This window comes from Calidris pugnax, unplaced genomic scaffold (genome assembly GCF_001431845.1).
Source record: "Calidris pugnax isolate Ruff unplaced genomic scaffold, ASM143184v1 scaffold518, whole genome shotgun sequence".
Classification (NCBI taxonomy): domain Eukaryota; kingdom Metazoa; phylum Chordata; class Aves; order Charadriiformes; family Scolopacidae; genus Calidris; species Calidris pugnax.
In genome coordinates, this window is record NW_015091362.1 from 401,283 (window position 1) to 413,460 (window position 12,178).

Here is a 12,178-nt window from a genome sequence, read left to right on the forward strand (position 1 = left end):
AGGAGCCACTTTGAAATTTGTAATGAAACTGCATTTTCCAGTTACTCTCCCTCCTCCTCATTCACGGTCACTCTTCAGTTTTCAGGCTGGACAACCAACATCGTGGATATTGTCTTGGCTCATCATTTTGGCCACGTAAGTACCCAGCAGGTGTTAATACTGCCCATGCAACTGTACTTGCAGCTATAACTTCTGTATATACCTGCTCTGAAATAGCTCTGGTCCATCAAATAAGGGTTGCCACAGATAGTACTATCTTCTTTGTGTGTCAAGTTCGCATCAGGGCTTTGCACACTGCCAGGAGCATGCACATTGTCACACTTGCCCTGACTGTCTCCAGACATGTTAAGGAAGTCGTATCCCACGCACTAGTGGTGCCCAGGCAACTGTCTGCAGAAACAAGTGGTCGCTGGTTCTCTCTAGCCAGCATGGAAGCATCTGGGCTGCTGGTCGAGGACAGATCAGCTGGGAGCTGACAGTGGGATATCGTATGTGTCTAGATGTGCAACTGCTGCATTCTGCTCTGTGTCTTCCCCTTCAGTTTCAGCAGAGGCAAACTAGCCCTTTTGATACAGCAATGCCTTCCGTTTGGGATTTGCTGGCTCCCAACCATCAAGCTTACTGGGCACCTGGAAGGGTCTGTGCCTCATGCGCACTATATATCACATGAAGTCCCCAACCTGAAGCCCTCCTGCAACAGCACACATCAGCACTGGAAGGAGTCATGTAGCTTCCTCCTGCCTAGACCACATGCTGTTCTCTCCCTGCTTTCAGGCCCTTTCATTATATGTAGTGCTTCTTCACATTCCCATTTCTCTCTGTCTCTCTCTAGCTCTTATTGGAATGCAGATTCTTTGTAGAACTGGGTGTTGGGATTAAATTCTTTTTTGGTCCCTGCATTGGGGCTTCCCTATAAAGCTTTGGTTCTTTAACATTAAGCATAAGTGGAAGACTTTCCTAAACCAGAGTGATTTGTATCTGCATAAGCATTACTGAGGCTCGGGAGCTAACTTATCCCATCTCGAGTTACCTTTGTACTCCTGCAGCAGCATGTGCACTGCTGTTTGTAAAAGTGTAGTTGCATTTCCAAGGCATGGCACCTAACAGTCATGTTACAGAAACACTTCATGTAGCCTAGGTGCTAATGCAGTCTGGAGTCGCTGCCCTCTGTGTTATTGTTCACAGGGGGGTGACGTGTATGGAGGCAGTTTAATGCTTCAGTACTTTTATGAGTATTATTTCTTTACTTGTGAAAAAGATGACATTCTCTGTCTTTCAATTCTGCTTTTTACAGGAGGAACTGCAGGCAAATCTAGATTTGATCCAAACATACAGACTTCATATTGCACAGGACATTAACCAAGATAACCTTCAGCTGTTCCTCACCTCATACAACAGGTACAGGATTCTTTTTTGCCTGTTCGATTGCTCCCATAGCTTCCCTGCAAGCTTGCCATGAGAGCATGGATCCTGTTTCCTGGCGGTGTCTGCTGGGGCTCCTGCTCATGGCATGACACAGAGAGTGACAACCTGTTCCCTGGCTGCTGGAGCCAGCACTCTTGGTTGGATTTTTTATACTTCCATGATAACCTGTTTCCTCTGCTGATTTGATTGAGAATTGTTCTGTTTTGTCTTTCAGTCGTAGAGATCTGGAAATTGAGAGACCAGTTCTTGGCATCAATGAAAATACTGCAAAAACACTCAAGTAAGTTGCTCTGAATTAGCCTGTCTTGGTTAGTTACTGTGCAGTCCCTTCAGCAGGGAAGCTGTTGCTGCTGCTCAGGAAGAACCCCCAAGCCCAGGCGGTGGGCAGACTGTTCAGACAGCCCCAGGCTGTGGTGCAGTGCTGTCAGCTGGAATGGGGCAGAGAGGTGGAAGGCCTTTTGTTAAGAGCACGTTGAGACTCTCCAGAAGGCAGAGGAGTAAGTGTACTTGCTGAGCTGTTAGTTTGGTTGTTTTGCATGAAAAATTAGGGGGGGCAGGTTTTGGTTTGTTGTCACCGACTACCTTCCCCCACCTTACTGAAAAAAAGTTACCTGCACAATTGTCCCAGAGATGGCAGTGGGTTCTGAAGGCAGAGAATGCAGTGGTGTTTTCCAACGCTGGCAGTGACTCTTTCATTTGGGAGGGGGTAGTCTGTGCAGGGTACAGTTGAGAAGGGACAGACACTGCAGAACTAGTGATAATCAGCACAAGGGAAATATGAATAAATTTTCAGATTCCAAGCAAGAAAACAAAATGGGCAAATTATCTCCAATGTGTTAACCACGTGAAGACTACGAATTGCAGTTCTGAGGCTGGGCTAGAGACCACTGCCCAGGCTCTGCTCTTCATTCCTTGGAAGCTCTGTGGACTTATGCTCCTGCCAGTCCCAGAAATGTTTTAGGCATCCACAGCGAAACTCTCTAGGTCTTGGCTAACCTAAAAGAGGTGGATTACCTTGCTTGCTCTTCAGGCAAAGCCAATCCTGCTGCACTCTGTCTTGCAGGCAGCTATAGGCCACAGAGCACTGTCTGTCCATTCAAGGGTCTGCAGACCCTTAAAATACTTCTTGTGGAAGTGTGGTGCTCTGTGCCACTAGGCTTGCACATAGACCCTCTGTCTCCTTAGAGGTTATACTCCACTGGCTCTGAGGTCTGTGGCTCATAGCCTCTCTAGTCTCATTTTTTTCATCTAGTCAACACACATAAGTGGGACCTTGATCTGTAAATGAATAGTGTAAATTCACAGCCACTTGGTCAGTGACCTCCTGCGTATGTTTTACACATTGAATGTTAATTGGTCTTCCAGAATTACGATACATATAAAAATGCATATGAAGGCACAAATTTGCCAACAGAGGCTTTGATATCATGACATTTTTCAGTATACTCCCCAACATCTTCTGTGCTTCTTTCTAAAATCTAAACCGAAATAGAGGGAAGAGTAGTAGCCAGCCTCAGAAGCATTAAAATCCAACAGATTGTGGTTATCCTTAAATTCCTAGCAGGCGTTCATTTCAGAGAGCACGCTCCCTTTTGCAGCCTGAGATGGTGTTTCTCCCAGCCCTAGGCACATATTTTAACATGTGTGCAGCAGTAGTTGTCAGTTGGTGTGCATGGAGGGGACAGTATGGGCGTGTGCACAAGCCCTGGAGGATGTTTTGGTGCAGCAAAATGCTGTGGTGTGATGGCAGGCAGGGATTTTGCTGAACATTGTTAACCTCTCATGAGGCTGTTGGTTCACAGAGCTCAACCTTCTCAGAAATTCCTTAGATGTACTGTAACATCTCTGTTTTGGGTTTTGACCAGGTGCCCTGCCTTGCTAGTGGTTGGTGACAACTCGCCTGCTGTGGAAGCAGTGGTACGTATATGTGGACTCTCCCTCTCATCATATTAGCCACACAAATCACTTAGCAAACCTGCCTCACCCAGCAGCACTTTCACCTTGCACAGAATTAGTCACAGAAAGTGGCTCTTTGTCCCAAACTCTTTTCTTGTCCCCCAGCTATTGCAGGCTGTCAGCCACTAGTGAGAGAGCTGGGCCTCAGGGGGCTTAACGGCCCTGAAGGGTAGCTCTAAGGTGAGGGTGGCAAGACTGGAATAAGAGTCTTTGTGCCCAAGCGTCTTGCTCGACAAGTGATGCAGAGGACCCTTTCAGGAACTTACATCTTCCCCTGAGCTCTGCCAGGCTCTTGCCTGGAGTTCAGTTCAAGTCATGAAATTCCTGTTCTCTTGCTGTTGTACTGAGGCTGCCTAAGGTTTAAACATAAACTATGTGACTCCAATTCCTGTGGTGGGGAGTCACACAGAGCTCTGCAAAAGCAGTGCATCAGAGCGACAGCAACACTTAGAAGCATCTCCTTCCTGTTGTTGTCTGCAGACACCTAAAACCCACTTCCTTCCCAGCACAGTTATAAATGGGGCATGGCACAGTTGCAATGTGGTTGTGTTGCTCCTCCCCTTCAGCCAGTGATGGTGGGGAGCCCAGGGGCTTGTGAACAAAAGCAGTTGTCTTAACAAATCATGGAAGAGTGTAGAGTCCAGTAGCTTGAACCTAGGAGCTGTGCATGGAGAACTGCTGCAGGGTGTTTTTTCATCATAGCCTGTTGCCTTTTCTGAGACATTATCCAAGTTGTGACTTCGCTAGGACACTATTCCTGAGGATTCTCATTGCTTCCCATCCACAACTGGGGGACAGGATAGGGTCTTATGGATCCTGGCTTGCCTATCTGGTTGCCCAGGTTCCCAGCTCATGATAATCTTCCCTGCTGGGGTTACTTTTCCTATAGGGCCCCCACCCATTCCCTTGTTTTTGCAGCAGCCTTGCTGAGAAGAGGTGGTCATGGCCTCCTTTGTCTGGCCGGAGTGATCCTCCTCCGTGCTGCACTGCACAGAAGTCTCCCTCCCCCGACTAAGTCTTCCTTGTCAGAACAGTCACCAGGGTTTCCAGGTGCGTCCCCAAGACTAGGGGATGATTTCCCTTGATCCATTCCATCTGTCAGAACAGTGGCATTCTGTCACCACAAGGTCCCGTAGGGTGGGAACACCTGCCTTTCCTCTCTGCGTCACATTGTTCTCTGCTTTCTTGCTCAGCCCTTGGCCCCAGAGAAGCTCCCATTGCTGAAAACAGCCACTGCCTCTGGTGCAGCTGCCCACATTTTACATCTGACTCTTCAAGTTTTCTGTGTGATATCACGTCCCTCTTTCCTCCTTTTATTTTAGGTCGAATGCAATTCACGTCTTGACCCAACCAAAACTACCCTTTTGAAGGTGAGTGCCCCTCCAGAATCATTCCAGCCTGCAAAAAAGACATTATTTTTGCTGAGGCCAGCTACAGTTAGGTTTTTGCCTTCCATGCTTTTAGCTTTAAGAAGTTTGTGGAGAGTCATTCAGGGCAGTGTTCTCTCCTGTGTGGAGCCAGTCTTGAGAGAGGGAGTTTGTCAGGGGGTCCCAGAATCTCTCCTTTATGGCCATTTCTGTGTTATCTTCAACCGAACAGGAAGACCTGCTGATAGTTAGCAGAGGTGTCCTGCCCTCCACCCTGCTCTCTGCCAGCAACACATCATTTTTTCTAGCTTTATACCGGTCCTTCCCATCATCACCTATGGCTCCGCAGTGTGCCAGACAGCTGCTGCACAGACGTGCCAAGTGACAGGTTTGGGAAGAGTGGCAGGAGGAGCCTGGGACTCCTGGGCTCCTAAAGTATGGCCTGAGATCACTTGGTAATGCAGCCTGCAAGGTGCTGGGTTCCTTCAGCAACAGGCTCCCAGGAGAAGTATCACCAGACCGACCTTGCTTCAGCTTTAGGGAAGCGATGGTGGAAGTGTGCCTCATGCAGCAGTGCAGGCTGATGCCATTAGCCTGGTGGGGTGGGCGGTGCTGGCATGGTTCTGTGGTTGTCTTCCTGGGGTGGGAAGAACGGGGTTCAACCTCCCTTTTTGTTTCCTGTTGCAGATGGCCGACTGTGGGGGCCTGCCCCAGGTGGTTCAGGTGAGAAACGCCTCTCGGCTCTCCTGTGGCGTTTGGGTTGTACAGAGCCCCTTGCTCTGCTCGCACTAAAGCCACACTTTCTGTTTCCACAGCCTGGCAAGCTGACGGAAGCCTTCAAGTACTTTGTGCAGGGAATGGGCTACAGTAAGTGGCAGACACAATTTTCTGATTTGGAACAGGGTTGTTGTGGAGGGAACTCAGCCTTTCTGGTCCATCTGAGCCCATTGGCATCTGTGTCCCCACCCTACCCATGAGTTAGTGTTGTTGCCAGGAGATCCATCCACACTGAAAAATCAACTAGTGTGCTAACAAGCCTTAAGAAACCAACATTGTTCCCTGACGTGTTTAATCCACACTGCAGCTGGAGCAGTGACCCCTTTTTCATTGCTGGTGTTAGTAAAACCTTGTAAGTCCGTCTTTGTGCTAGTCCGGAAGAGTGTGCTCCCAAGAATGGTAAACCTTCTGAAATCTGTGCATACCTTCTTCAGAGGGGAAGGAGTTAGCAGTTCAGCCTTGCGGTTGTGATGGATACATGAGAGCTCTTTTCTTTTCTCATCAGACATACCTATTTCTTTCAGACTCCCACCAGGGGTAAGTGATATCTCAGAGTGAAACCCTCTAATGGCAGAACAGAGCTCTGAGTGACTTCTGAGACATTCAGGGAGCCCAGAGGGAGCTGTGCTTTGATCCATTGCACACCCTTCCCTATGGCTCCTCCTTGTGCTTGGAGGCAGAGATTGTCTGAGTGTGTCAGGCTGACAGCTCTTCAGCTCCCCTGCCCCTGCTACGGGGTGACTTCAGGAGAAGGGTGTCTCAGTGCACTAAGGGCACTAAGGGCACTGTCTCCATTGCAGGCACTTTGGCACAGCTCTGTTTTGCCTGACAGGGGCCAGGGCTAGGACATCCCTTCTGTGCATGATGAACCTTCAAAAGCTGGAATTACGAGAGGGGTTGGTTCATGTGGCTGGTTAATCACTAGGCATGGCCACTGTGGCAGCTGTGATGCTCCCAGTGGTCTCCACATGGCCAGAAGTTCTTTTCCAACTCGTGGTTGTCAGGGCTCAGAAGAAGCTGTCCTTTTCCTTAGAGCTATGTGTAGTTGACATGAATGTAGTAGCACAATCGTGTTCTCCAAGGCTGGCCAGAAGAGCCTGGTTCTGCAAAGGAGGGTGCCATGTGAGAAGGCTCCCTCAGCCTCACAGCCTGAGAGCATTTCCAGTGTCTATGTCTCTTGTGTTCCTGGTGTTAGTAAATTCAGCAAGTGCCTTCATCAGAGCAAGGACTTCAACAGCACTTTGGAGGTCAAATATCTTGCAAATAGGATGCACAGCACTGAGGAAGGACAGGGGGTAATTTTCTGCTTCCAGAATTAGCAGCTAGTCCCAGAATGGTTTTCCCAGCTTTGGTGGACAAGACTCTGTTGGTGCTGCTGAGCTTGGCCAGCAAGGCCTCCTCTCTTGGGGAGATCAAGGGAGAAGCAGCTTGCCATTTCTAAAAATGCACGAGTCAGTTCCTCAACAGCTATTCTTGTGCCCTCTGCACATTGGCTAAAACAGTTGGACCTGCCTCTGCTGACACTACAGGTGGAAGGTAATGGCTTCTGGCAGAAACCCGATGCTGTCAATTCAAGGAAAGACACAAATTTCTGCCCTGTATCTGGAGTTACAGAGTACACCCCAGTTTCCCTAATGTAGGCAAATGACATCTCTGTTGAGCAGTTGTGGTGTGTCTGGTGGGGAGGTAGAGGCCACCAGGTACATTGCAATTTCCAGCTAAAGGCATTGAAGAGATCTGGTATTGACAGATTTTTAAGTCAGCCTGGCATCTCCCCAAGATGCTCATTAGTAGCTGTTTTCACAAGTATTGGGAGCTTTCAGTACAGTGTGTGAGCTGGGAGTGGAAGGGAAAGTAGCTGGGGATCCCAGGAGCAGTGTGGCTGCTGGACACACACCGCAACTAATTGGCTCTTTCCTGTATTCATCCCTTTCCTTGTCTCATGTTGTTTCCAGTCCCTTATGTGCAGCTCAGCCACCTAAGCACTGAGTCAGGTACCTTCAACTGTGCATCCGCCTCGGCCCAAGTCTGTGTACTGAGTTGAATGATTCTCCGGGTGCATTGCTCTGTCTCGGCATGTCCTGCTGCGGGCTAGGCTGATCCATTGTATAATGTGTATGCTATGGTTTTTTCACCTTTCGTTTGTATTTTGTTGATTGTTGCATGACTTCAGCTCTGTGGTTCTCTAGAGTGACAAGACTGACTTTCAAAAGGTCATCTGTACAACAGCTGCCTTGGTTTGCACAGACACTCACCATGACCACGCTTGCAAATGATCAGTTAGACTTCTGGCATTTGCTCACTGTGGACCTTTTGAAATTGGGCCTTAACATCTTGCTTTAGCTGTGCAAAGACTTAATTTTGGCAGTGAAGAGTGAGTTTTCTTCCTGAGGGTATAGCTCTCTCTGTGCTTACCCGGGGACACATATCTGAGTGACTGTGATACTTGCTCTAGGAACTTCCTCTTTTTTAAGTCCCACTCTTGTTCTTTCTTGCAGTGCCAGCAGCTAGTATGACCAGGCTGATGCGCTCCCGTACTCACTCCTCCTCTAGCGTGGGCTCTGGCGAGAGCATCCGCAGCCGGTCTCATACTAGCAACCATGGTGAAGGAAGTGCTGGAACCCCAGATGGAATTGACCTCCAGGATGCACCTCAAACCATGGAAGTATCCTGTTAGGCAGGAGCCCCTCTTCTGGATTCAGACAACTCCACTTGCCCCCACTGAACCCACTCAGAATCTACCATTTCATTCAACATGGCATTAACTGTTCTCTCTAACTTGTGCATGCCCATCTGAGCTGCCACCTCCTTGGTAGTCTGTACTTGGCATTACTTTGGTCCTTTCTGTATGCCCTTGGCATCAGAGCCTCTTTAAAACTCGTTAACATTCCGCAGTCTTAGTAAGTCATGTTACTGTACATGCTGATGCCATCTCCTTTCTCTGCTGTATATCAATCCAGATGACAGCCGTTGTCTCCCCTGTTCATTTAAATATAATTTGTGGCTTTGTGAGGTTTAGAATTGCTTTCTAGTTGTGCTTCTGCTAAAGGACCCTTGTGGTGCAGTTGGTATGGCATCTGTGGGACGTGGGAAAGCAAGACCATGATGATGTGAAACTCCAGGCACTGGAGCCGGCAATGCTCTTGCGCAGAGCTGTGCCTGGAGCACAGAACCCACCAGAAGGTCTTTGTGTCCCAGGACTCTTGGCAACGCCAGGCAGCCTGGGGAAAACAAGTGGTCAGAAATACTGTCTTGGTCTCATCTCTGTATGTGTGTTAAGAAGGAGCAGAGACCTGAGCCTCCTGAAAGGGCAAAGCAATTAACAAGTAAACACTAACCGAGTGTACAAGGGATTAAACTAGAGCAGCCCTGGCTTCCAGACTGCCTTGCTGACCCTCTGCCTCTCCTGCAGAAGGGCCAGATGCAGTTAACACCAAGTCACTATTCTACCCTGGCACAGGTGAATCTTTAACATCAAGCAGGTTGTGAAACAGGCAGCAGCACCCCTTGCCGGGGGAGAGGGAATCCAGAAATCTCCTGCACTGCCAGCTCCGCGTCCCGCTGCCGCCACTGTGGGCAGAGGTCTGCACAGGGTATTACCTGAGGCTCAGGAGATGCCAGTGAATGAAGTGGTGGCTGGCAGATGGCCAGTTGTGTGAGTCAGGTCAGAATTGTGAGCAGTGAATGCCTCTGTGCAGGTACTATTTACTGCCTTCATGATATTCACAATCCTGCTGCCTTTTTACATCTGGCCGGGTCTCAGAGGGTGGGAGGCGAATGCCTGCTGCATGCCAGGATCTAGCTGTTAATGGGAAAAAAGGGATGACTGGTCAGGCTACTACTGTCTCAATAGCTGAGCAAAACATTCTTAAGTGTTGAGCAGTCCTGACTCACTGGGAGCCAGCTCCTCCGAGGGTCACGCTCATGTTCTGCTCCATTTCAGGTAGGGAATGGGACTGGGAGGCTCTGCCTAAGGGGGACTTTGTACCAGTTATTAAATAAAGCTATAACAGAGTTTCATTGTTACCCTGTGAGCTCCTGGTGTTTGTCTTGGCTTGACCCGATTTTGTCAGTTCTGGTGTCTCCTGCTGTGAGAGGCAAATGCTTCCCCGCGGCAGGGGCAGCACTGGCCACCCCCATGCAGCCGCCTGGGAGCAGCACGGCCGGGTGCCCCGTCCCCTGGAAGAGGCCACCTAAAGGTGCTGCGGCTGGACTCCTGCAGCCTCACGCTGTGACTGTGACAACCTTTGGGGAGGTCTGTGCAGGAGGTGAGACATTCATTTCATGAATTGTAAACTGAATGAAAGGTGAAAAATGGAAAGAATTGGCCAGTTGTATTAATCAGCAAGTAGTGAGGTGACAAAGTGATTAAATGAACAAAAATACAAGTTTGAGTCTATAGAAGACAGGAGACTTTCAAAGCGATCAGGCCACCAGAGACCTGTGAAGTTTGTTGCTGCTTAACGCAAGTGCTGGATGCAAAGCAACGTACACAAGAGGAGCTGATGTCTGTGCAGCACTCGGATTTAATGCCAGCTAACTACGCTGAGAAATGCTTCTTCCTTGAGTTCCCTTATGAAAATACAGCAACAGACCAAAAGAAAGGCAAACACAATATTAAAATGACAATAAAATTAGTTAAGAGGAAATAATGCCACAGCAGGTGTTGATGTGAGCTCACTGAGTACTGGCTATGTGGAGCAGGAGAGTTCAAAGCTACAGCTGCCCGTGGACAAGGAACCCAGGAGAGTAAATAGATGAGATTTTTTAGCAATTTGGAAGGGGGAGTGATTAAGAAGAGAGCTTTGTTGCCATGATGGTTCATAGGCAACAAGGCAAGATTTGTGGGTTGATATATATTTATTAACCGAAGGATAACTGGAAAAAGTAAGCTTGCTTTCACATGAGCGAGTGTTTTGCTTTTCCTGTTAAAAAAAAATAAAAATAAAATCAAAGCTAAATAAAAGTTGAGGAATGAGTTTAATAAAGAACAAAATGTTTCTTTGGGTGGCAAGAACAATACCAGCCAAATCCAGGAGCAGAGCTTGAGCTTAGGCTTCGCTGGGCTGGGCTGGGCTGGGCTTCCAAAGCTCTGCTGGCTGCCGGGGTGGGACCTGGACACCGCCAGCTGAGGTGGGTGCATTGGCACAGCTCGAGGGGTAGCTCTGAGGTCAGACTTGGTCCCTCTAAAATGCCAGAGTGTTTTCTAGACCGCTTTCTTTTGTCTGGAGTTGGGATGCTGGGCATGGACAAGCGGATGGAACTGGCACTTTCCACCTCTCCTACATCCTTAGGATGGAATTCCCAGTTGCTTAAAACCTTGGGACAGGTTCATTCAATGGCATTCCCAGCCTAAGCTTCTAAATCTTTGCTTTGCTAAAAGTGTGCATTCTTTTATCAGCAGCACAGGGTGAGTCTCGAGGAGCTCAGCTAAGCTGAAGGTTTCTCTAGGGTCACTGATGGAAAAAAAAAAAAAGCCACTCTCACAGCCATGGGCTGAGGTTTCTGCCGGGTTGCTGTGCTGCTTGTGATGGACGTCACCCAGAAAACCACAGTTCTTCAACAAGGCAGCTTTGCTCTGCTGGCACCAGCACTGGCCCCAGCTGCGGACACTGCACTCACAGCTGAACGTGCTCCTTGGTGGAAGGTGATGGCATCAAACTCTTCTTGGCCGTGCCAGGTAATTCTGTTAGGTGTACCAACCAAAAATTTTGATTTGGGATGCTCAGAGCAGCTACTGGGATTTTTTTTTTCCTTGGTGGTTTTTTTTTTGTTGTTGTTGATTGGTTGGTTGTGGTTTTTTTTAAGCCAGGAGTGTGAGGTGACAGATGGGGGAAGGACGCTGATCAGGAAGGTTTTCAAGATGGAGCCACAGCTACGCTGGTGTCAATCACACATTGAGGAGAAAGCAGCACTGGGGACCTCAGGGGCTCCCCCTCCTTGCCATCCTCCCTCCCCACCCCCACAAAGCTGTGTGGGGCTGCCTTTACCCCTCACACATAACCCAGCCTGGCACTGGCACGGCTGGACTTACCATGGAACAGCATTGCACTGGGGGGCACACATCCCCCGCCCAGTGTCCTGCGGGCAGTGCATGGCCCTGGGAGGGACCCTGGGACCCCTGGTGTTTGTCCTGGCTGGGCACGGTGCTTGTAACAGCCTCAACTGCTGAGTCCTGGTTCTGGTCCCACCGTGTGTTGCCCATCCCTCCCTCTTTCCTCCCCCTCCCCACCCCCCGCCAAATCCCATGCAATGACGATAGCGCCTTGAGTGCCCTCGGGGATTTTCATAGGCTTTGTCCCCCAAGAGACACAGCCGAGAAGCGTGGTGGTCGAGTGAAATCGAGAAAACCCCACTGCAGCGCACACACGTCACAGGAAGCAGAGGCAGCCGCAGCCCCGGCCTCGCACCCCTCGCCCCAGCTCTGCCGGGAGCAGCCCCGGCCCCTGAGCACACAGAGAGCTGGAGCGGGGGCAGGAGGGCAAACCAAGCGGGTCTTGCAAGGGGTTGCCCTGCATGAGGGAGAGCCACTGCACAAGAGGGACCCCCTGCAAACTCATGTCCTGAGGACCCACTGCTCTGGAGCAGCACCCCACCTGCCCAGATGCCTCCTACACAAGGGTGATCGCAAGGAGGGGCAGGTAAGTGGGATT

General features: G+C 49.5%; 2 protein-coding genes across 4 annotated transcripts in view; both read left to right on the top strand.

The window, feature by feature from the left end:
- Positions 1 to 9,551, top strand: part of NDRG3 (NDRG family member 3) — a 71,821-nt gene extending 62,270 nt beyond the window's left edge. The window contains exons 10-18 of one of the 2 annotated variants that reach the window (XM_014961186.1): positions 79 to 135; positions 1,295 to 1,398; positions 1,640 to 1,705; positions 3,291 to 3,342; positions 4,704 to 4,751; positions 5,436 to 5,471; positions 5,564 to 5,615; positions 7,481 to 7,519; positions 8,024 to 9,551. In XM_014961186.1, coding sequence (XP_014816672.1) covers positions 79 to 135; positions 1,295 to 1,398; positions 1,640 to 1,705; positions 3,291 to 3,342; positions 4,704 to 4,751; positions 5,436 to 5,471; positions 5,564 to 5,615; positions 7,481 to 7,519; positions 8,024 to 8,202 — 633 coding nt within the window. In that variant the 3' untranslated portion in view covers positions 8,203 to 9,551. The remainder of the gene's footprint in view (positions 1 to 78; positions 136 to 1,294; positions 1,399 to 1,639; positions 1,706 to 3,290; positions 3,343 to 4,703; positions 4,752 to 5,435; positions 5,472 to 5,563; positions 5,616 to 7,480; positions 7,520 to 8,023) is intronic. The other variant, XM_014961187.1, reaches the window with a different exon arrangement.
- A 2,295-nt stretch (positions 9,552 to 11,846) lies between these two features.
- SLA2 (Src-like-adaptor 2) overlaps positions 11,847 to 12,178 on the top strand; it is a 4,141-nt gene continuing 3,809 nt past the window's right edge. For both annotated transcript variants that reach the window (XM_014961157.1, XM_014961158.1), the window contains exon 1: positions 11,847 to 12,166. The gene's annotated coding sequence lies outside the window, so the exon portion shown is untranslated. The remainder of the gene's footprint in view (positions 12,167 to 12,178) is intronic.